The sequence below is a fragment of the Anguilla rostrata genome, chromosome 13 (assembly GCF_018555375.3).
Source record: "Anguilla rostrata isolate EN2019 chromosome 13, ASM1855537v3, whole genome shotgun sequence".
Classification (NCBI taxonomy): Eukaryota; Metazoa; Chordata; class Actinopteri; order Anguilliformes; family Anguillidae; genus Anguilla; species Anguilla rostrata.
In genome coordinates, this window is record NC_057945.1 from 11124628 (window position 1) to 11147180 (window position 22553).

The 22553-nt window shown below is 42.5% G+C and overlaps 3 protein-coding genes across 5 annotated transcripts in view; 2 read left to right on the forward strand and 1 right to left on the reverse strand.

The window, feature by feature from the left end:
• sarnp (SAP domain containing ribonucleoprotein) overlaps positions 1-12770 on the reverse strand; it is a 33011-nt gene extending 20241 nt beyond the window's left edge. For 2 of the 3 annotated variants that reach the window (XM_064303838.1, XM_064303837.1), the window contains exons 1-7: positions 12650-12770; positions 2911-3010; positions 2492-2538; positions 1243-1313; positions 824-872; positions 206-276; positions 54-91 (exon numbers count right to left, since the gene is read on the reverse strand). In XM_064303838.1, coding sequence (XP_064159908.1) covers positions 54-91; positions 206-276; positions 824-872; positions 1243-1313; positions 2492-2538; positions 2911-3010; positions 12650-12691 — 418 coding nt within the window. In that variant the 5' untranslated portion in view covers positions 12692-12770. Of the gene's footprint in view, positions 1-53; positions 92-205; positions 277-823; positions 873-1242; positions 1314-2491; positions 2539-2910; positions 3011-4496; positions 4655-12649 lie in introns of those variants that run through there. The other variant, XM_064303839.1, reaches the window with a different exon arrangement.
• LOC135237099 (HIG1 domain family member 1A, mitochondrial-like) overlaps positions 4086-22553 on the forward strand; it is a 193315-nt gene continuing 174847 nt past the window's right edge. The window contains exon 1 of the mRNA XM_064303841.1: positions 4086-4091. The gene's annotated coding sequence lies outside the window, so the exon portion shown is untranslated. The remainder of the gene's footprint in view (positions 4092-22553) is intronic.
• On the forward strand, positions 11320-22457 carry si:ch1073-456m8.1 (myristoylated alanine-rich C-kinase substrate). The gene is made up of 6 exons (XM_064303835.1): positions 11320-11878; positions 13524-13604; positions 16333-16368; positions 18012-18173; positions 19121-19225; positions 20349-22457. The coding sequence occupies exons 1-6, from the start codon at positions 11780-11782 to the stop codon at positions 21102-21104; spliced, it is 1239 nt and encodes a 412-aa protein (XP_064159905.1). The 5' UTR covers positions 11320-11779; the 3' UTR covers positions 21105-22457.

Sequence of the window (22553 nt, forward strand, 5' to 3'; positions counted from 1 at the left end):
CATAGTTGCATGTCTGATGCATTTGGATGTCAGAGTGAAAAAAGCGCACTCACCTTGCGCGGAGGCGGGAGGTACGACAGGCAAGCCAAACCTAAGACAGGGATAGGCGGATTTAAACTCCCGGGAGAAAGCACGTCTACTTAGGAGCGAGCAGAAATGTTCACAGCGCCCCTCCTGGGCGTGACGCCTTTGGTGGCTTGCTTACCTGGCAGCGCGGGCGGCCATCTTGTTGTCCCCGCTGGCCAGGTTGAAGCGCTCGGCTCTCTTCTTCATCTTCTGAGAATTTAAGGGTTTAAAAAAAAAAAACAGAAATGTGAACTAAAACATGAGCGCAACAGAAAGTGCATGTGCATGCATGCGTGCTCGTCATGCAGTCTGTGTGTGTAGCAGGGGGCTCGTCTGTCTGCATGTGTAAGCATGCGTGCTCGTCATGCAGTCTGTGTGTGCAGTAGGGGGCTCGTCTGTCTGCATGTGCAAGCATACGTGTTCTGTGGGGGCGGGGTTGTGTGTGTCTGATTGCGTGTGCATGTGTGTGTAGATATAACCACATCCACAACCAAAAATGAGCTACATCCAAAAAGAATGTGACATAGCCAAGTGATAGGTCCCAAAGGTTTGAATTTGTGAAAAAATGTAGCATTTCAGCAATTGTGCACAACTCTTGTTCAGCAGTTGGTCAATGGACAAAAATAGAGATCCTCAAACAATTTTCATCATTATCTTTTCAAATACAAGTCACGGCACTCTGGCATACCAATAATTCAGTGCAGTGTTATCATGAATGCAGAAAAGATTACTTGAAAGTAACATTTGAATAAAATACCTCCTCTACGGACAACGAGTGAGGGATTTTCACCACCTTCACAGCATCCCTAAAGACAGAGAACAAGCAAAAGCCTTAGACAACGAATGAGCCGCCTTCTTTGGACATGGATCTAGCCTGCCACCTACTGGTCACAAAATGAACACCACCACCAGAGAATTTCTATGTAGGTGCATAGGTGCATTATTTCCAGCAAATTTCTTAAACATCAGCGTAACACACTAATCTCGTCTTTACTGCAGACGTGCTGCATTTGCAATTGTGCAGTTTGCCGGTTAAACATGGTGTTATTACTACATAATTTTAGTAACTGCAGCAACTCTGGTATGCTCAATACAGATTCGCTGCCCCGGATTCTGTGGAAAATTTCTTAGGATTGCCAAACATTTCCTGAATCAAACAAACAAATAAACACTGACTGTGCAGGAGCAGCTTCCACAGCCATCTGTGGTTTCGGTTTCGAAGTTTCCCCCACTTTTGGAATATCCTCCTACAGACAAATATACGAGGTACAGTTAGTCATATGGCACATGTGGAAAAAACTGGAGCGCAATTGGCAAAGTACTACAGAACACTGAAGAAGAGAAGCTGATGGGAGGTGTAGTCTGGAGCTATATACCAGGCTCTGGACTTCACCTCCCATTATGCTCCATCACATGCAAATTCCTCATTTGGATATGGCCGTGTTCAAATTCATTAAACAGGTTTCTGGGTTCCTTACATTGCTTCCTTTCCTTAATTCCTCCTGTTCTCATCACACAAAAAAAAGTAAATGAAGGAGAAGCAGAGACAAGGACATGAGAGCAGAACAAAGCTTTTATAAGAACTAGGACACCCTCGTTCATCTCAATATCATTTTGCTGTATCATTTATTTTGACGTTGAAACCCCTTATCTAAACAAATAATATTTCGACCTCACTTTATAAACGATGCTTTGGGAGACTTCCGGTTATGTTAATATGTTTAAACGGTGGTATTACAAATTGCACTTTGTTTAATGATTGATTTAATATAATTGGACATTAGCTACATTGACGAATTAGCTACAATCTTTCTGTCACCAGCCATATGTTCATGTTATCACACATTTCTGCAAAGCATGGCCCTTTGTGACCCGTCATTGTGGTTTGCTAAATGAATCCTTCCTTCATTTCCTTTCCATCCTTAATTATACTGACACGTCAAGTGTTCTGCGCTCGCCTGCGTGTTTCTTAATGGACAGGAGCTCCCACCAATGAGCGCAAACGCAGGGACGCAAACACAACCGGACATTCGAAATTGGGAGAGAAAAGGTATTTATAAGTGTTAATATAAATTGTTAGCAGCCTTTTGACCAATTGCGTGTTTATTTAAAAAGCTACACATTGTTTTCAATATAAAACACAGTTCCACATTGTTCCCATGCCCATTGTAATACCAGATGTGATTCCACTCATTACACTGTCATTGCTCTGCAGAAGGCGGCAAAATAAACCTAAAATATATTCCCCCAAAAAATCAGGAAAATCCGGTAAAATAACTGAACTGCCTATCAATTTAAAATAGCCACAGTAATTTAAGACAGGCTAAATTAAGACACTGTTTGCACTTGTTTTCCAGTCCGCATTTCAGTAATCCTCCACAAACTGAATTCAATAAATACACAAAAGTCTAGTGAACCAGCCTACCTCTGTGTCTTCTCCCAAAACCTCTTCCTCATTTATCTCCTCATCTCCTGTTTTGAGACAGATTTCAGCAGATAGACATTTCACAGTTGTACAGTAATTTCACATTGTGAGACAGTGTAAAGGTACACATATTTATACAGAGCCATTCAGCACAGGACTTTTGGTTCAGCATGCGCTGTGAACCAATTTGCAGTCTTGCTTTAATGCACGAGTGGAACTTTCATATTATTATTTTTTACCATTGTTTTAAGAAAAACCATATTCATGTGTTAAAGTGCCTTACCCGGTTTAGCAAGAAATTATGGCCAGTTAGCCATTGATTTCATTTGCAAAATAAATTAAAAGCAATTTTATAATGTGCATTGAACAGCGCGCCCAGCGCCGGAAATGCGGCGTGAGGCAGAGCGCTCGCGCCTCACCGTGCTCCTCCAGATACGCTTGTAGCCTGGCGATCAGCTCCCCTTTGTTCCCTTTGATTTCCAGTCCCCTGACCGCACATTCCTGCTTCAGTTCAGCCAACTGGAGATGAAGAGCGCATGGATAACAGTCACCCTCACCGCATTCTAATTCCATCTCCGGTTACTGGATGAAAGTTCTGCGGTATATGCGATTGCAACCCACATCTAAAAAAGGGTGCAGACACAATAAAATACAAATTCCAATACTACTAATTCTAATAATAATAATAACAAAAGGAAATAGAATATAACCACTTTAGTCACAACTCCCTAATTAGTGCCGGATACGTTAAATGTGTTGAGGGTTTGATTGAAAAGAAGTTCTCCTGAACAACACCTTACGCCAACCTCACAACAACTGGTCAACATCCCGACTGTACATCTTTACTGTGTGAGAAATGTGACAGATATCCACACAGTATTACATATGTCCGTTTGCACATGCAGTAATCTCTTCCTTACGTTTAAACATTAATCAAATTCTTTGTTTACAAACTTGAGCCACTTGAGTATAGTCGTTTGTACAGACACTTGTACAAAGTATTATATTACAGTATTATATGCGGGGGAAAGGGGGCACAATACACAGCTTTCTGGCATGATAGACGTTTAAACCGTAACTTCATAAGCATTGATAATCTACATAAACCAACCACAAAGCCTGGCTTCCAGTAAGATTAATTAGTTGAAGTTATACTACAAAGGAATTCAGTTACGCCTTTCGGTTGGTTCAACGAAACTTTTCGTGTTTACGTTCATACTGGGCATTAACTAACAAATGTTCCCAACGAAGCAGGCATTAGTCAATACGTTCAATAAAACGTTTGCTGTTGATTTATAATGAAATAGTAAGTAACGTTAACAATTCTCTTTGTAAACCACGTTGTGCTAACAGTGCTGGAAATGCCTGCTAGCTACATTCAATTAATTAATTATCACCTATATTCACGTGTTTTGTCAAACGTTATTTCTCCCAAAAAACTGAATCAGGAAAATATTCTGATGGATAATGATGGAAAAAACAACTGATGTTACCGTTAGCCAAGTTGGTTAGCTAGATAGCACCATTTATAGCTAGCTATCTAGCAACACATCAGAAACAATTATTGGTAGCTATCCAAATAAACAATGTTAGTTCGTATGCACATCACAAGATAACGTTAGACTATATATCAAGCTAAACTGACAGACTAACGTTGACGTTACTTTGTTGGATATTTAAAAAAACGTTTAATATTTTCTTAAATTCTCCAGAGTAACGAAGAAACCACACGTTAGTTAGCTAGCTTGTAAACTAGATTAGGCTAGACAATTTACGTTCACCGTTAGCTCTAGCTAGCTAGCTAACAAACGTTAACAAATATTCTATGGCAGAACTGCTGTTTGGTGTTTGAATTAATTTTGCATTTCATTGAGTAAAACCAGGCAATGAAGCATAATGGAAAAATATAACCAGTAGCTATGATATTTTAAAGGATAGCTTGCTGGGGGAGTTATCTGGGTTATCGTTGTAAAAGTACAATTCGTTTTAAAATCAGTTTTCCCACCTTCAGTTTTTGAAGCTCAACAACCTCCGCCATCTTGTTATAATCCAGTATGTTCCTATTGGGTGTTTTTACCTCTGAACAGTCTGCGACTGCGTCTACAGTTCGGCTGTACGTCTTTCCTCTTGTTCTTTGGATTTGTTTAACTGCGGTTTGCCAACAGCCAGACGTGCATTACCACCTCCCATTGATCTGGAGTGTGAACCAAGGAGATTTACAGGCTATTTGGGAATCACCCCCCCCACCCCCACCCCAAAAAATAAATAAATATCGAATTATTTTAATCAACCCCTTTGCTTTTAAGTAACATGAAAATTTGCAGGCCTCTATCCTCCGTAGATATCCTCCCTATCTTTTGTAAACTTCTTCTAAACTTCTTTCTCTCCTGTATTTGCTACAATCATTAATGATGTAAAAAAACAATATCTTCTTCTGCACAAATTCACGCCTACCTGATTCGTGCTTCAAGTTAGTCTGGCTATGACATTCTCCACCTTCCGGTCTCCCCCTCCAACACTTGTACTCCCAACCAGTGCATTAATGGCAAATAAATGCCAACCCTTGCTTTCTCTTTTCCACTCATGTTGCCACCTATTTTTAAAATGATGTTGAATTTATCCTTTGGCTTCTGATTTGCTAACACTGACCTGAAACTGTATTTCAATTGATTTCAATGTTCTTTTAGTTCACTTATCTACCAGCTCATTGCCAGGTACCCCTACATGAGCTGGAATCCATACAAATTTGACATATAATCCCAATAGCTGAGTTCTGAATAAAGACATTAATATTTCATACAACAATCTTTTCTACTGCCACAGTTGGATGGTTGTAAACTCCTTACTGCAATTTTTCACAGGCTTCCTATTGGCACAATGACTGTTTGTTTCCAGCTTTTAGGTTGTCTACCTTCCAACCATACTCGATTAATTATAATAGAACTTCTGGTGAGTCACTAACATGGTTCAACATTACATAACTGACTTGGTCCTTACCAGGTGAAGTTACTCTAGATTTCCTAATGGCCCTTTTCATCTTATCTAAAGAAAATAATACATTAATAATATCTCATTCTCTTCATTATTTTCCAAAAGTTCTAAATATTCCTTTTGTGTTCAATCTCTTTTACGTTTTTCCACTATCTACTTTCGCCCTATTCTCAGGGCTATGAACTTCAGCGAGAACGTTAGCTTGCATGCCAGCTTTCTCTTCATCATTTACAGCTAATACTCTATCATGCTCTAAGACAGGATAACTCCATTCCCTTCTCACACCACTCATGTTTTTACTCATTACCCACACTTCTTCAGTTGGAGTACTTTTACCTGTAATTTCACAATGTTGCTCCCAGTGGGCCGCAATGTGTCCATATTTTTGACATTTATAGCAAGCCATAAATACAATGGTTGCACTACTCAATAAACTTTTATCCTGAAATTACAACTACATTGACAAACTATCAATCTCCTTGTCTCCAGCGCCGAGTGCTCTTCACTATCTCTTCCCTGATGTATTCCTGCAATTTATCCAGATTTCCGTCTACTGAAATTCCACAGATCATCCCCCTCACAGCTGGCCCATTATCAATCAGTTTGCCTAAGCAAACCTCTTTCTTCCACAGCTGCTTTAGCTTCAGTACTTTGGCCCTTTTTTCTTCATTCTTGCAAGTGATAATCAAATTTCCATCATTCAATACCCTGGCTTTAGTAATTTGCTACATAATTTGCTTGCCATTTTTACCATAAGAGGGCAGGCAAGAATCACTACAGAATGAATGGGACTCTACCTTAAATTATATAATTATGTACCTTAAAAATGTATATATAAAACGGCTGTAAGATGATATACTGATTTATTTTCAAAAACTTTATATTTAGGAAATTCTTCTTTTGTAATGTGCACTTTGGTCTTTGCATCTTTGCCCTCAAAAATTCTTTCATATGAGGAAACTAAGATCTGTCATTATTACATCATCTTTTTTTTTTACATCAGTGGTCTATGAAGTAAACTTAATTGCACAGTTTTTTTATGGACACTGGCTTTTAAATTTGATATCATGATGATTTAAGACTTGGCCTGATTTGGTCTGATTCATTTTTGGGTCTCATGCACTGGTCTGTCTTCTGCTCTCCAGTGACAGTTATAATGTATTATAAATAAAACACTTGAATTGGAATGAAAGATAGTTGGACCACAGGTCTTAAAGCTAGTCTTAAAAATGCAGTGGTATTATTGTCATGTAATCTTCACCAATGAACTTGCTAGGACACTGACATGTGTGCCACTCACACATTGCAATAGTCGGGGATATAGCATACGATGGCCCCTTAATCAGACTTGAAATAAGCTTTATCTTTTTTTTTTTTTTTTTTTGTCAAGGAGGCATCGTAGCCCAAGTTCCTATACATGCTGTACCACTTTAAGTTTCTGCATTGATTACACATATCTTTGATGTTGCTGAGTATTTCTAGTATTTTGAGTCTGGAAATGAACCCACATTGTCCAGTTCATACTCTAGAAACAGTCACTTCCTCCCATAATCACTATTTCCCATAAATCCCAATGACTGGCGCCCCCAGAGCAATGGTCAGTTATGTACAACCCCAGAAGGCTTACACCCACAATTACAACTGGCAGTTAGGATTGGATTCCAGATCATGGGGTGCCTCCCTGCCCCGAGGATAGATGTTTTAGATTGATATAATGATAGATTAAAAAAATGACAGGCAGCCTGAGGAAGTACATGTACACTGCAAACAAGTCCCTTTGTGTTGAAAGACGCAATTCTGTTTTTGAAACACTGTATTTCAATAAGGGCACCCTCAGATCTGGCCCACTGCATATATTGCACAAATGTTATGAAATATTGATGTTGACATTGCCATAATAATGGCTTAATAAGATGCCACATTGTGCTCACACTGCCCAGCCATACTCAGAGAAGATAATAGTAGAACCTCCATTCCAATCCATATCTCTTTGGGTTTACATAAATACATAGCATTTCGTCAAATTGGTAGGGAAATGTGCATGCTGCAATGAGTGCAATGAGTAATGTGTTTTTCACACGTATACATCTTGGATTGATTAAAAAATAAGAAAACTATATTTTTGGTTAGATTTCAACTCATTATTATTATAAGAGAGCAATCAAATGTACCTTGAAAGAGCACATTTTCTTCATCAGTTCTTGATCAATCAGAGGTATTCCCCAACTGACCGATAAAGAGCAGAGTTTAAAGCCAAAGACCTATATCTCTTCTTTTTTTGTCCAGGGATTAGTAAAACTGTCAGTCAGTGTCCTCACTGGTTAGGCTATGGTTGCTGAAAAGGTGAATGGCCAATCATGGGCAGTCCTTTTCCTTTCCTGCCTGTTGATAGGTGAGCATGGAGCAGGGGAATGTAATTACGGTGCCCTGTACGTCAGAACCATGAGGCCGTCTCAACAGGCTCCGAGAGTATCATTCTCTTTCCGATGCATCCGGTTATTTTGTGAACACGACCCCGCATTTGCCTTGTGTCTAATATTTGATGGAGTACTTTTGTATTTCCATATTTTACGGTTTATTTGAAACATTTTGATACTTCTGTGGCAGTTACACATTTCCTTTCATTTATCTTTTTAGTTTTTCTGCTGTATTGCAGTCATTCTGTATAAGGCATTTACATATTCCTTTCATTTTTCTTTTATTTTTCTCTCGGTATTCAGTCATTCTGGGTAAAGGCATTTTATTAATGTCAGACAAACTTGCCAATTATGACAAAGTGCAGTGCACGAGTTTCATTTGGAAATGTATAACTATCAGCAAGTTCCAGTAAATGTCACCAGATTGAAGTAATTTTTGCCCACATATGGTAAAATTGGTCATTTAAATAAGCTATTAATTAATGGGCAGGTTAATTTATACTGAAATGTAAAATGGATGAAAAATGGCCAGAAGTGGCTGAAGACAAGCAGCTTATGGCTTAAAGTGTGTCATTATCACAGCTCAGTATAGCAGCATAGCGTGGTGCACCTCACTGGATTTAACTCGACATCAGATGAGCACGCTACATGTACCAGAGCTCACTAATGGGTTTAGTTGGTTTCAGACATGAAATCGCTGTTACAATCTGTTAAGTCTCAGAAAGGTTCAATTTACGCATAATTTAATCACGCTGCAGTGCAAACGATCAACCCTTAATAACTGTGTACCCTAGCAAAAGAACACAACCATTTTTTGCTGCCTTTTTGACTAGTTTCTAAACTCTGTCCTAAACCTTGAGCCACTGTCAAATCCATTTAACATTTTCTGTGTAAGGGTGGTTAGCCCATCTACTCCAGTATCATGACACTGCAGCTTCATCTGCAAACCATCTGTTTGCATATGCATTTTGTAAATAAGTAACACACCTGACTTCAATAATGCAAATGTTGCTCAGGATGACCCTAGAGCATGCAAAATAAAAACAGTATCTGCATACTAGTTTGTAAAAAAAAGAAAAAAAAAAAGGAGGTGATGCACTTCTGAACTTCAATGTTTTAAAATACAAACAGGTGAAATTGAAAGCACTCTGAATGTCACTGCCATGCAATCTGCAAAAGGAAGATTTGTGTTCAAAAATATGAATTTTCAATTGTCTCCTCATCTTTCAGACAGAGACTACATGAGTATCTGCATCTAAGATCGTGCAGAGACCATATAGAACATGTTGGTAAACTGACCAAATATATCTGTTTCCCATACCCGTTGGATGAAAAATAATGATCTGCAATGTACTGTAAGGATATACACAGTCTGAAACTGTTTATTATTAACCTTCTTCAAATGTTAATAAGAGGTTGTTGTTAATCACATGCATGCCAATATTGGCATGTGATAGACACACACACATGCGCACATGCACACATGCATACATACACACACACACAAACATACGCACACACAAGCACACACGCACAGACACACACACACATGCACACAACCAAGGAGATTTCAGGGCCAAAAAGTATACATATATAATTTTTTGTGGGTTTGTTCTCCACAATTTTAGCACCATTATGTTTGGGTCAAATCAAAGGGTGTGTTCAATCACGTCCTTAGTGCAGGTGTAAGACAGCATCCAGGCTTGATCTTGATACTAGGATTTGTATTGCCTTTGGGGTCTGTTATTGGTGTTTGTCAACATGAGGACCATAATTGTGCCAATGAAAGTCAAGGAAGATATTGTGAGGCTGAAAACAGTCAGAGACATACGCCCACATTAGGCTTACCAAGATCAACTGTTTGGAACATCATTAAGAAGAAAGAGAGCACTGGTGAGCTCAGTAATTACAAAGGACCTGGTAGGTCAAGGGAGACCTCTACAGTTGATGACCAAATAATTTTCACCATGGAGAAGAAAAACCCCCAAACACCTTCTGACAGGTCAGAAACACTCTTCAGAAGGCAGGCGTGGGCATGTTAGCGACTCACCAAACTATTCATCCTGGAAGAGACCACTCCCATCAGGTTTTTGCACCACTGAACTCTCAAATGTACATTCATCTTTTTAATGAGGGGTTTATGCACTGCAAACCTACTATAATATCTTTCTCTATGTAGTTGTCAACAGACTTCTTGCTGACACAGTCTGATCATGTCCTGCATTGACATTCTCAGTCACCTGAAGAAGAGTTGTTTTCTTTTGTTTTTCTGTTTTTCCTTACATATCACACCAATACAGGAGCATCACGGTCTTCGAATGTACGTTTTCATCCACAGTTTCCAACCCTATTTACTGATGTCTTGCCCATAGATCTAAATGCAGACGCTGCTGTAGTCACTGTTCCTATTGAAACCTTAGCCAGTTGGGCAGTGTAGCTTTTTGGTTCGCTTGTTACAAAAAATTGTAAAAAAAAACATAGACTAACAAATATTTGGTTTATGCCAGCACTTGTGTGAAGACGATGTTAAACGAACCAAAGTTGGAAAAAATGTTATTTGACTTAAATTTATGCTTATTCTAGATGCCAGACTACTTCAATCAGATGTTGTTATTGGCAGATAGCTAAATGTTTTATGGAAAGAATTACTGCTTGTGGGACTGGAGCAGTTGTGGTGATGAAATCGCTAAAAAAAGAAGAAGAAGAAGAAGAAGAAGTAGGAGGAGGAAGGCACAAAATAATCCGAGTTTGGAGGTTCATTGTGTGAACGTGTGAAGTTGTATCTGAATTCTGTGTTTACATGAGGTCAATAGGGACACATTAATATTCATAAGGGCTGAGAGTCTGTGCTCATTATTTCTTTATGAAGCCCTGAAAAGTGCCAAACTTTTCTAGGCTGTATAGGCTAGAATATGGGAAATGCCCTGCTAAACCGTAACTTGGTAGATGTCATAACTGCCATCCCAATATTTATAGAAATGGATGAAACTGATAAAATGCATCCATTTCTAGAAATGACACAGCCACAGATCTTTGGGCTTGTGGATTTCATATTCTTTTGTAGCCTATACTCATGAGCAGCATATGGTGTTGGGGCAACAAAAGATTGGACCTGTCAGGATCTTGCAAGAGCTTAAAATGCTTTAGTCTCATTGAACTTGTTAAACTGAAAATATAGTGCATTTTGCACCTGTACCTTTAAGGAAATATGCATTTTAGCATAAACAATAATGGAACGAGAAACACAAAAATATCTCTGAATTTATGGTCACAAACATACCGCGGAGATCAGCCTGTAGTTTCAAACGAGTTTTACAGGAAAGGATTAATTGTCACGACCATGGATGCATAAGCAGGCGACCTAGATCCTTGAACAAAAATCCCGTTTGCTCAAGTTATACCTAGCTTCTCAATGAGAAATCGTTTTCAATGTTTTGTTCTGTCTTTCAGTAGAACAAAATCGTTTCTGTGGATCCAAGGTGGCACCCACCACCTGTTTCGTCATCGTTTCCGTAAATGGGTTTTAGCATTACGAAAACGGTTGGCCTGCATGCATATTTCATAGCTGTTGGTAGTGATTTCTGGCATTAGAGGTTGGCGAAGGCGATAAACTGGCATTCTGCCACACAAAGTAGGCTACTCGCCGTTCATAGCCTATGGGAAGTTAAGAGTGAAGCAACCACTGAGAGAGAACGCTACGCCCAGTTACATGTTCTTCGGTGAAAGCCTCCCACAAACAGGGCGAGACTCCATTCCAATGTTTCGCCTACTGGCAGCGTAGTCCTTCAACAAAGGAGGCTCGTTCCGTCGCAAACCACCAATACTTTAAAACAACAATATACATTTAAACTGCGATTCTTAAAGTGGTACATATTTAATAATGCACTCCGGGTCCTTGGAAAAAGTGGGGACACCGAGAAAACGGACTCTTTCTCGGGGAATGAGTGAAGATGAGTCCCTTCGGCACTTAATCAAAGAGGTAAGAGGGACTATCTTTACATTTTATGGCAATACTTGGTTATGTTTGTCTGACCAAATATTTGATTTGGTCTATTGTGTTTTATGCAAAAATATAGCCTGATCGGCTACGAAAGATAAAGCATTATTACACAGAATAGGTTAAACAACAGTTCGTGTTGTCGATTCACTATTGTTGCGTGGTAATTCAGCATACACGAACCATATCGTTTCAGTTCGTTACATACGGCTTGATGATTAAATATAGGCTAAGCACACCCTGATACTTCCTTTGGGAAAATTATATGATTGAAGTCAGGTAGCCTACGACACCGAAATGGCAACAATCCGCGATTATTGGGTTATGTTACCGCAATCTGATTACCTTTTGGAAGGTTCGCTTGTTAAAAATAATAGTTTAAAAAACCATAGACTGACACACATTTGGTTTATGCCGAAGACGATGTGAAACGGACGAATCAAGTTGTAAAAAATGTTATTTGACTTAAATTTATTCTTATTCTAGACCCTATTTGCAAATAGATTGCGACGTCACTTTGATTTTTCTTTTTTTCTTTTTTGTATGTTCAGTCACCATTATATTACGTGCATGTCTTACCGGAAAATCACTTTGCTAAACGCAAGTTTACAGGGCCTATGTGTGTGGCATAAGTACTGAACTTCAAATGGACTTCAGTTCTTAGTTACTGACACTTCTACCCTCAGTTTATATGAATTTAGTATTGCAATGTCTGTGTGCACTTGCCATTTAATCGGGCCACTCGTAGCCTACCTGTAGTTTTCCAGCGACCGAAGAAGGCAGTCGTTGAGCCATTTGTCATGAAAGGTGTGCACTTAGTCTAGTCACGTTTTTTGACGTTCGGGGGAAACGTGTGTCGTGTTGTGACAGGATAGAATTTCAAAGGCACAGTGGAATGCTGTAAAGGTTCACGAATATATCATTTACATATTAAGTTAGGCTACTCAAACCGGTACTCCTGACTAACTTATACTGGCAAATGTTATTAATTTCCTCATAATTGTCGGAGAAATCAACATTTTCTCCCAAAAAAAAAAGAAAGCGTTTCAACGTAGAAACAGTATCAATACATTCCAGAAAATTGGTTATTGTTAAATTGTTGTCACAAGCCATGGTCCCTTCAACGAAAGTTACAAACAGTTGTAGCACATTCATTAATTGATCATTGATATTGTCAGAACACAAAGATATTGTGCTACCAGTGAAGATCTCTGTTAAGGCATCTCAAATGGCAGCACTGAGTATTAGTACCAGTATTATTATTACAGAACTGTTGCTGTCCATTGTTTATCCCTTTTTGCTACCTTACAGACAGGCCCATTTGAAACAGATGGGCTGAGCAGGAAGGATGAGTGCCTGTGCCGTTGAGATTAGTTCTATTAATATGTGGCCACCATGGGAACCTCTCCCATAAGTGTTGAGCCATTTCCCTTTTTTCCTTTCCAAGTTGGACCCAGCTCCCTGCCAGAGATACTTGTTTGTGTGAATTGTTTCCTCGTCAGTGCTTTGCAGTCTCTGCTTAGGAAGGTTGCACGTACAGTGAGGCGACAGGTAGACGCTGCAGTGGTCTGTAGCAGGACGGAAAAGCTGAGTTCCTCTGTTTTCGTGTTTCTGCTCCGTCTACCAGGCAGAGGGTTCCGCCAAGCGCCTGACCCGCACCGACAGCAAATTGGGCTCCCTCAAGAAGCCGCCCCAGGGAGAAAAGCAGGTGAGGCTGCAAAAACCTTTTTATACGAATCATGTTTTTGTCTAAAAATGCTAACGCACTGTAAATATGAGGACTCTGCAGTACGTCTGATTCAGTTGCATTACATTCCAGGTATTTAGCAGACGCTCCTATGCAGAGTGACTTACACAACATATACATTGTATCCATTTATACAGCAGGATATGTACTGAAGCAATGCAGGTTAAGTACCTTGCTCAAGGGTACAACGGCAGTGTCCCACCTGGGAATCGAGACTGTGACCTTTAGGTTACAAGACTAGTTCCTTACCCGTTATACAACACTGCTGCCCAAGTTGTGTTTTGGACGGCATCAGCATGCTTCAGTTCCCTTTGTGTGCCACTGTGAGTTGACGCAATTATGAAAGAGGTCATAACCTGTCATAACCACAGCTGGCTGAGGTTTCCCATTTCACACAGCTAGATACCACAGATGGCGAAATTAATCTTCTGCAAGACTGATCAGATGTCATGTCATCAACCATTTTTATTTTTAATTCTGTATTTCACCCATTTACCAATGTTCAGCCATCAATCTAATGCCCTACAACAATGCACCCTGGCTTTTGTTGTCCACCTTAAAATCAGCAGTCAATTTAGAATTTACAGGTTAGTCAGATGCCTTTAACCAAAGCAAATTACAAAAGAAATTGAGATCCAAGAGATAAGGTGTGCTTAGTTTACTGAGTAATCAGTTCCTTTAATTAATTTATTAATTGCTGAATAATGGCACAGTGGCTTTGTGATAGGGCAAGCAGAAGATGATATTTATTAAGAACAATTTTTTTTTTATTACTGTTCTTAAATCACATGACTTCTTTGTTAGATACATGCACATAAACCATCATGGAATGGAGCCCCCCAGCAGCACATTCTACTGGGGCCCTTGCTGTTAGTGGAATGAGGCTCTCTAATATTCGGATGAAGTCTGGACCAGTCGGTGCTGACTGGTCTGGAGTCCCAGGGGGCTGTGAATATTTGGCCTGGGGAGAGCAGTGTTGGAGTCATTTACATTTCGATGAACTGAACTGAATTGAAAAATCCTCATAGAACGTAGCTGTTTGACAGTCCATGAATTGAATTTCATTTGATTTCCTGAATTGAAATGGAATTGAACCCAACACTGGGGGTGACAGTAAGCAGGTTGTCCCCTAGCACTTCACTCGATAGTGACACTGCTGGTTGAGCGGGTACAGCAGTCTGAGCGGGTACAGCAGTCCAATAATAAAATTATATCTATGAACAGTTATTGTTGTTTAGGGTTCCAGGGTTGACTGTTATAGCACCTAAAGGCGATAATTTACTTTTTATTTAAACTAAGTCTTGGCACCCTACATGAGGCAGAACATAACCAATTCCCACCCTAATTAGGAATGTCCAATCAGCTATTTGCAACCACAGCCATGTTCATACGTGATCCACTGCCAGTTTGGGAGAGTGTAGACATCTGTAGTTCCCCTCCAAAACTTTGCTTTCCAGTGTGCTTTTTTAACACCAAAGCCCGCACAAGCTCACACAAAGTGAAGTCGCAGGAAGACCTGCAGTGCGGCTTTGGTATGCAGCCCATAGCAACGATGTTGAGTGAAAAATAGCCTGCAATGCAGTGAGGCAAACAAAAGATATTTATGTTTTGTTCTGTAGTTATTGTCACCTTGTTCACTGGGACAAATGGGGCTATTATATGACCTCATGAACAACAGATGTTGAGCATTCCCATTGGAACAGAGGCCATGTTTGTTTTGTTATAAAACTTTTATACATATTTAAAAATTTTATAAACCAGAGCATAATTCATGTGTCGCAAGGGAGGATTTTCTGTCCGCAGCAGAATTAAGAGGTCTGTACTCAGCAGTTACTGTGCCCCCAGGACCAAGGCAACGCTGCAGACTGCTACAGGGACGGGGCTACTCTTGGTCTCCAGCAGTTTGACATCTCAGATCCTTGGTAGTAGCCAATTTTAGCCCACTTATAATAAGACCTGGAACAGCTCGAACTGCTATGCATCAGCTTTCATTGCTTTTGTGCATTGTCTGCACAGTGTGCTAGAATTTTCAAGGATATCAGATTGAATAGGTAACTGAGTATAGCACTGTACAGTGAAATACTAATAATTGTACCTCAAAGAAGAATGTGGTTGAACTGTTTTTGGAATTAAAAAATCAGTTCCTGCCAATAACCTCCTTGTAATAGAGCTCAATCAAGGGTGTCAAACTCCAGGCCTGGAGGGTCGCAGTGGTCTTCGTTTTGTTTCAGCATGAGTGATTAAGTTGTTGATTGGATACAGAGTCCACACACCTTGTTCTCAAGGACTTTTGGCTCTCGCATGAAAGAAAAGCACAAATACCTGCAGACGCTGTGGCCCTCCTGGACTGGAGTACGACACCTCTGACCTGAAGGCATTAATATAGAGCTGTGTGTGATCCCTGAAGATGAATGTGTGGAATAGCCAGGTCATGTAGCAGAGGCAGAAACTCTGGGGATTTTCAAGACTAGGCTTGATACGGTGTTAGATACTATCTAGTCTGTAGGTATTCAGAGAACCAATTTAGTCAAGATAATGGCAAGCATTGTTGGACTGAATGGCCTGTTCTCGTCATTATGTTATGTTATGTAAAAGCTGGGAAAATGCCCAGTTTAGTCCCAAGTGCAGTGTGAGGAGATCTGCGGACCGGATTCACACTAATCCTGACTTCATTTTTTTCACTTTGCAGGCCGAAGAGGACCTGATCAATCATTTCCCAGAAATGGTAATTATACAAGGAGTTAAAGGACATCTTTCTTCTTCTTTTTTCCCGACTTGGACCCCAAACCAATTCCACCATGCTGAACGATATTGGTAATAATTTTGTCACATCTTTCTCTGTGGAGCTTTGGTCACCCCGAGAACCGCTCCACTCTACTTTGCAATGCAGGTTAATGGAAACAAGCCATGCAAACAAGCCTCAAAATGCATTCTAAATGTTTTCCACCAAACAGAAGCTCAATTAGCATATGCAAATGCATTGAATTGATAATTCTGAGCAGTTAATGCAACAAACTTTCATAATGTTCATTTGCAGTACTTTTTTGCACTGTGGAAACATTTCCTTACTCGCACTATGGCAGGCTGTATTCTTGCACACGGAGGGTGGGGGGCGCTGGTGGGCGGGCGGTACTGGTAGAGTTGAGAGTTGTTCAGACACTAACTTCCTTGGCAGCACATTGCACGCTGCTTGCCATAGTTCTCACTGAGAACAATGGTATGATTCCGCTAAAAAAAAGTAGTCTGTCAACTGAAATGCAAAAAAAATGCCTGGTCATGGAGTGATGGAAACTCATGTAAATGAATGTCCCCTTCAAGCTATGCAGTTATTATTTTGAAGGAGCCTATTTTATGGGCATTTCAAGGCTCATTTGTGTGGGCCCATTAGACTGCATTGCAAAGCATATTATAGCAGCTCTCAGGGTGACCAAAGCCGCACAAAGAAATATACGAGAATATTATTATCATTACCGAACAGCATGGTGGAAATGGTCAGAAAAATGGTTCCATGTAAAAAAATTTAAAATTAAGTTATGCTTTAAAAGGGAGGCCTTGCATTTCATACCTAATCATTTAAAAAATAAATTTAAAAAAAACTGATAGTTGTGGAGTTATTTTTGTCTTCCAGCAAGATAAAAGTAAACATTACCAAAAAACATTATAGCATGTTTTAATGTTTTAAGCAGTCACAGATTAAACCAGCCATAGGCTACAGTTTCCCACTCCAAATATTAATTCTCATTATTACCAAATGAGTTGAGATTGTTCAATGCAATAATGAGGGTTCATGGAACATGTTCTTTGGCAGAGGAGTGTGCCAGTTTGTCCTGTCCCCATAAAGGGGGTTGTAGAGCTTTCTTAATTGGTTCCAGTAAAACAGGCTTTCTTGAGATCTCCACAAACCTACTCGCCCACTGACAGGATAGGCGTAATCACAGCAGACAAAGGCAGAGTGCTTTGTAACAAATAGCCGTCTAACAGTCATTTTCAGGGAACACCCCTTTGAGTGGGTTTAGTCAGCGTGTGCACGTGTATGAACGTCATGCTGTAGTCACTGACACACTTGCAGTTGAGTTGAGAACATTGGTGCATGACAACATAACATTGCTGTGCCTCTGCATTTTATACCTCAGCTCACAAAAGTAACGCTATACACTATACTTATGTTCATGGGCTATATTGCGATGAGACCTGGCTTATATGGTCCGTATTGATAATAAATGAGCATATTGGAATGTGCAGCTGTGTTGGAATCCTTTTATTCTGCCGTGGACATGAGGCACACACTCCCGTGAGCTAGAGAGGAGCGCTCCGAGTGCAAGTTCACACTGACTGGCCTGCTGACCTCTCTGGGTGATCTGCCTCCAGCTGGACCTGCAGGAGAGCTACGACGAGGTGGTGCAGGAGCTGCGGGGGCTGGAGGTCCAGCGGGAGACGCTGTTTTTCCAGGTGGACTGTCTGCAGGACGCCCTGGAGGGAGCCGAGGAGATGCTGGCGGAGGCGCGGCGAGAGGCGGACAGCGCCAACGAGGTACCTCTCCCAGTCGCTCAAATGCGGGGTCAGCATTGACCAACGAGTTACCTCTCCCAGTCGCCAACCGGTCAGTATTGACCAACGAGTTACCTCTCCCAGTCGCCAAATTCAGGGTCAGCATTGACCAGAGTACTCTCCAGTCGCCAACGCGGTCAGTATTGACCAACGAGGTACTCTCCCAGTCGCTCAAATTCAGGGTCAGCATTGACCAACGAGGTACCTCTCCCAGTCGCTCAAATTCAGGGTCAGCATTAACCAACGAGGTACCTCTCCCAGTCGCTCAAATTCAGGGTCAGCATTGACCAACGAGGTACCTCTCCCAGTCGCTCAAATTCAGGGTCAGCATTGACCAACGAGGTACCTCTCCCAGTCGTTCAAATGTGGGGTCAGCATTAGCCAACGAGCTACCTCTCCCAGTCACTCAAACGTGGCGTCAACATTGGCCAAATGAGGTACCTCTCCCAGTCGCTCAAATTCGGGGTCAGCATTGGCCAACGTGGTACCCTTCCCAGTCGCTCAAATGAGGATCAGCTTTTGCCAACAACATACATTTCCCCAAACACGCAAACACAGGGTCAGCCTTTGTGAACAATGTACCTTTCCCCAAACACGCAACCACAGGGTCAGCCTTTGCGAACAGTGTACCTTTCCACAAACACGCAAACACAGGGTCAGCCTCTGCGAACAGTGTACCTTTCCCCAAACACGCAACCACAGGGTTAGCCTCTGCGAACAGTGTACCTTTCCCCAAACACGCAAACACAGGGTCAGCCTTTGCCGGGCTTTGCCGTTGCCAGGTTGTGCCGTTGCCGGGCTTTGTCGTTGTCAGGCTGTGCCGTTGCTGGGCTGTGCTGTTGCCGGGCTATGCCGTTGCCGGGCTATGCCGTTGCGTCATAGCTGGGCGGTTCCACAGCCCATAATCCCGCGGGGCTCTTGTGTTGCAGGAGCTGGAGCGCGAGCGCCAGGCGAAGAGGCGGCTGGAGGAGTCGGTGGACTCGCTGAAGGAAATGGTGGGCGCGCTCACGGAGGAAATCCAGAGGCTTAAAGAGGTGAGCCGGGCGAGGGGAGGGGTGTTTACACAAGCGCGCAGAGCATACCAGCCTCTGTCAAGGCTAGGGAGGACTTCCTGTCTGTTCCACTGAACGCTTGACTAGTTGTGCAATCCTACCCAGGGGTCTTTGCAGCTCTTCACTCGGCCTAATGACGCCACACAGGAGCTGAAACGTTCCAGAAGATCTGACCCTCATATCAGTGATTTACTGTCCTCTTTCTGTGCAGACATGTTACAAGCCCATAAGTCCTCTGCCTGGAGGCTTGTAGCTACAGGTTCTTACACTGAATTTACCCCAAAAAAAAAAGGAACTTTTTTCTTCTACTTCTTGTTTTACTCTATGAGAACATTTTTTGACTTCATAGGACGTGCAGAACACAGCTGATCTACAAGTCCCTGCACTCCCTGTGCACCACGCTAGAACAGCAATAAACATTGGCGATCGGGCGCCGTGTTATTTTTTTAAAACTACGTGTTGCGCAAGCGGCGGACCTCGGGACGCTGCTCTTTGTCGACTTTCTCGGTTCTAAAAATAAGCGTTCTCTCATTCCACTGCACATTGAACCGTGACGTTTTTTTATCTGTTTATCGAACAGATTAGCGCTCCGTCCGGAGAGGCTTGTACGCGCACACATTCTCTGCTTCAGCTCGATGGAAGGGTTTCTTTATTGTGAATTTTGCTAGCAGCTCAGGTCTGGCTGGCAGCGGTGATTCTAGAGTGATGTGTTGGATGTATTCCAACAGTTGTTGCTTCACAACTCCACACTTGTGAATGAAATTGAAGGTAATCTGAGATTACCACTCGAATGCCTGCTGTCGTGATACGGATTTGTTCAGTAAAGCACAAGATGAACACAAGGTTCAAAATGATATGGCAGTGATCAGTTGTGTACTGTCAGTGGAAAGAGAGCCACACTAGATGTTGCCCTGTTTAGTCATTTTTTGAGCCTGGGTACAGCAGATCAGATGATTAGAAGGGAAGTTTCCACAGTAGGATAAACAATGCTTATCTGCGCACTTCTGCATTCATGGTGGATGATGTCAGGCCAAAAGATTTGGGCAATCCAAATGAAAAGAGAAGTAAAATTTGACATTGACACTGTGTTGTCGTGCCTCCGCAGGAGCGGTTTGCCATTCCAACGGTGCCGGTGTACGCCTTGGTAACGGACAGTAGACCGGAAGAGGAAGGGGAGGAGAAACGGGAGGGGGCCAGAGAGGAAGACCACAAGGAAGACAGGAGGAAGGAGGAGGAGCCGGAGGTGGCGGTGGACGCGCTGGAGGAGGCCAGCGAGTGGGTGGACGCCCCCGACGCCCCGCTCACCCTCGTGCGGCTGGACAGCGCCCCGAGCCCCCCAGCCCCCGGGCCCCGGGAGGGGGAGGCCGAGACCACGGCGGGGGGCATCCTGGCGTCCTTCTTCAGGAAGGGGAGGGAGGAGCAGCCCGCCGAGGGGGGGCGCCCCGCTCTGCACGCTGGGTCGTCGGTGGACTCGGAGGACGGCCAGGCGAGCGGGGAGGGCGACAGCCCCGGCCCTCTGATCAAGATCCAGAGGATGTTCACCAAGACCTTCGGCCAGCCGGCCGCCGCGCAGGACGAGGCGCTCTCCCGCGAGGGCGGGGCCCCCCGGGGGGCGGAGCCTCTCCCGGGGCTGGCCGACGGCCTCGCCGGAGAGACCCCGATGTCCACGCCCGACGAATTCCCGCGAACCGCGCCGGGCTTGGGGTGGGCCCCTCCCCAGCAGGACGTCCCGGGCGAGGACCGGCAGGGCTCCGAAAGCGGGGGCGAGGACGGCGCCCGCCCGCCGGGGGAAGCGCTCGGCCCGAGAGACGGCGCCGAGCCCGGGAGCCCGAAGAGCCCCGACTCCTGCGTGGTGTCGTGAGCGCGGCGCTGGCGCTAGCGCCCGGCCCGCGCGACGCGGCGCTGTTAACGGAAGGCCCCTCGGAGACCCGCCCAGCCGCTCCTCCCGCCTCCTCAGGCCCGTGGAACTCCAGAAACGGTGGCACCGCGTTCTTTTGCCGTTTCCTCCTCAGGCGCACACAATAGAATCCCAGTTTTGCACTTCAGTCTTGTCGGAAGGAATGTGCAAACAAGCACACACACACACACACACACACACACACACAAACACACGTGCGCGCACATGCATACATTCTGTTCCCTCACTGGTGTGGGCTATTAGTCACTGAGGATCATTCCCAGCAATGACACAGTCACTCGCTTTGTACGAAAAAATGCGCAGACACACCAGTGTACACATTCGCGTTTTTTTTCCCAGGTTCGCGTTTTTTTTTCAGGGTCGAGCACTGCTGCACATTCTGTGCCCTTGCGATATTTAGTTTTTACGAAATTCCATAGATTAAGAAGAGGAATAACTTTGTGCATAATGCGCATAACTAGGTGGAGAGTACTGGCTGGAATTACAGAGCTCAGCCACAGTAAGGTTTAGCATGTCAGGACACACCCGGCTGCTATCGAACTACTGAATACAGTCAGGTCTTACGTTAACATTGCTGGGCAGTGTTTATTTTATGGTCTGTGTTAAGGTTAACCTAATACATTAAACTATTGGCTAGCGTGATAATATCTACTGTAAGTAGGTTGAAACACTGTGTTAAGTTTTGAGGCACAGTTAAGAGTTACATTTTCTCTTTTCTCAAAGTGACCTTGGATAGAAACGAAATGTTTGTATGCTTCAATTGCTGGGTGGACGGCGCGGTCTTTAAAGAGGGAGCTTTTAAGTTTTAGCGTCAGCAAATCATATCGTGTGCCTTATTGTGTCTGGACATGAATTAGGTTGAACTCCTAATTCATGTCCAGGGACATTATCCAAATATTTGTGCTGTCATTGTGTCGTCTGTGTTGACACACATGGTTCAGACTGGTAACCCATCATTTGTTTTTAGCAATTTTTGCATTCTGCAGTTTACTTAGTGGTACACTTACTAAACTTCATAACTGCTTTCACCCTACAGACGTTATCGTATTTTAGTTTGCTAATTTGTTAGGTTGTTGGACACTGAAAAGGGAGGGTCAATGAGCACAAGCTTGAAAAACACGTTTATGCTGTCCACTTGAAAACAGGATTTCTAGCACTAAGTGCACTAAACATGTTACATTCTTTCAGAATCACCGACACAATCACAAACATTGTTTACACCAAGTCATTTAAGAACTGTACGCATACATGTATTTTAAACTATTCTTTAAAGAATAAATATTTTATGTACATAAATTGATTTGCCTTTGTGTTTACTGCATTTGAAGACCAATTTCAGAGTACTAGGGTGTGATTTAGTGCTTTAGTGATAGGTGGGATAAACAGAGGTAT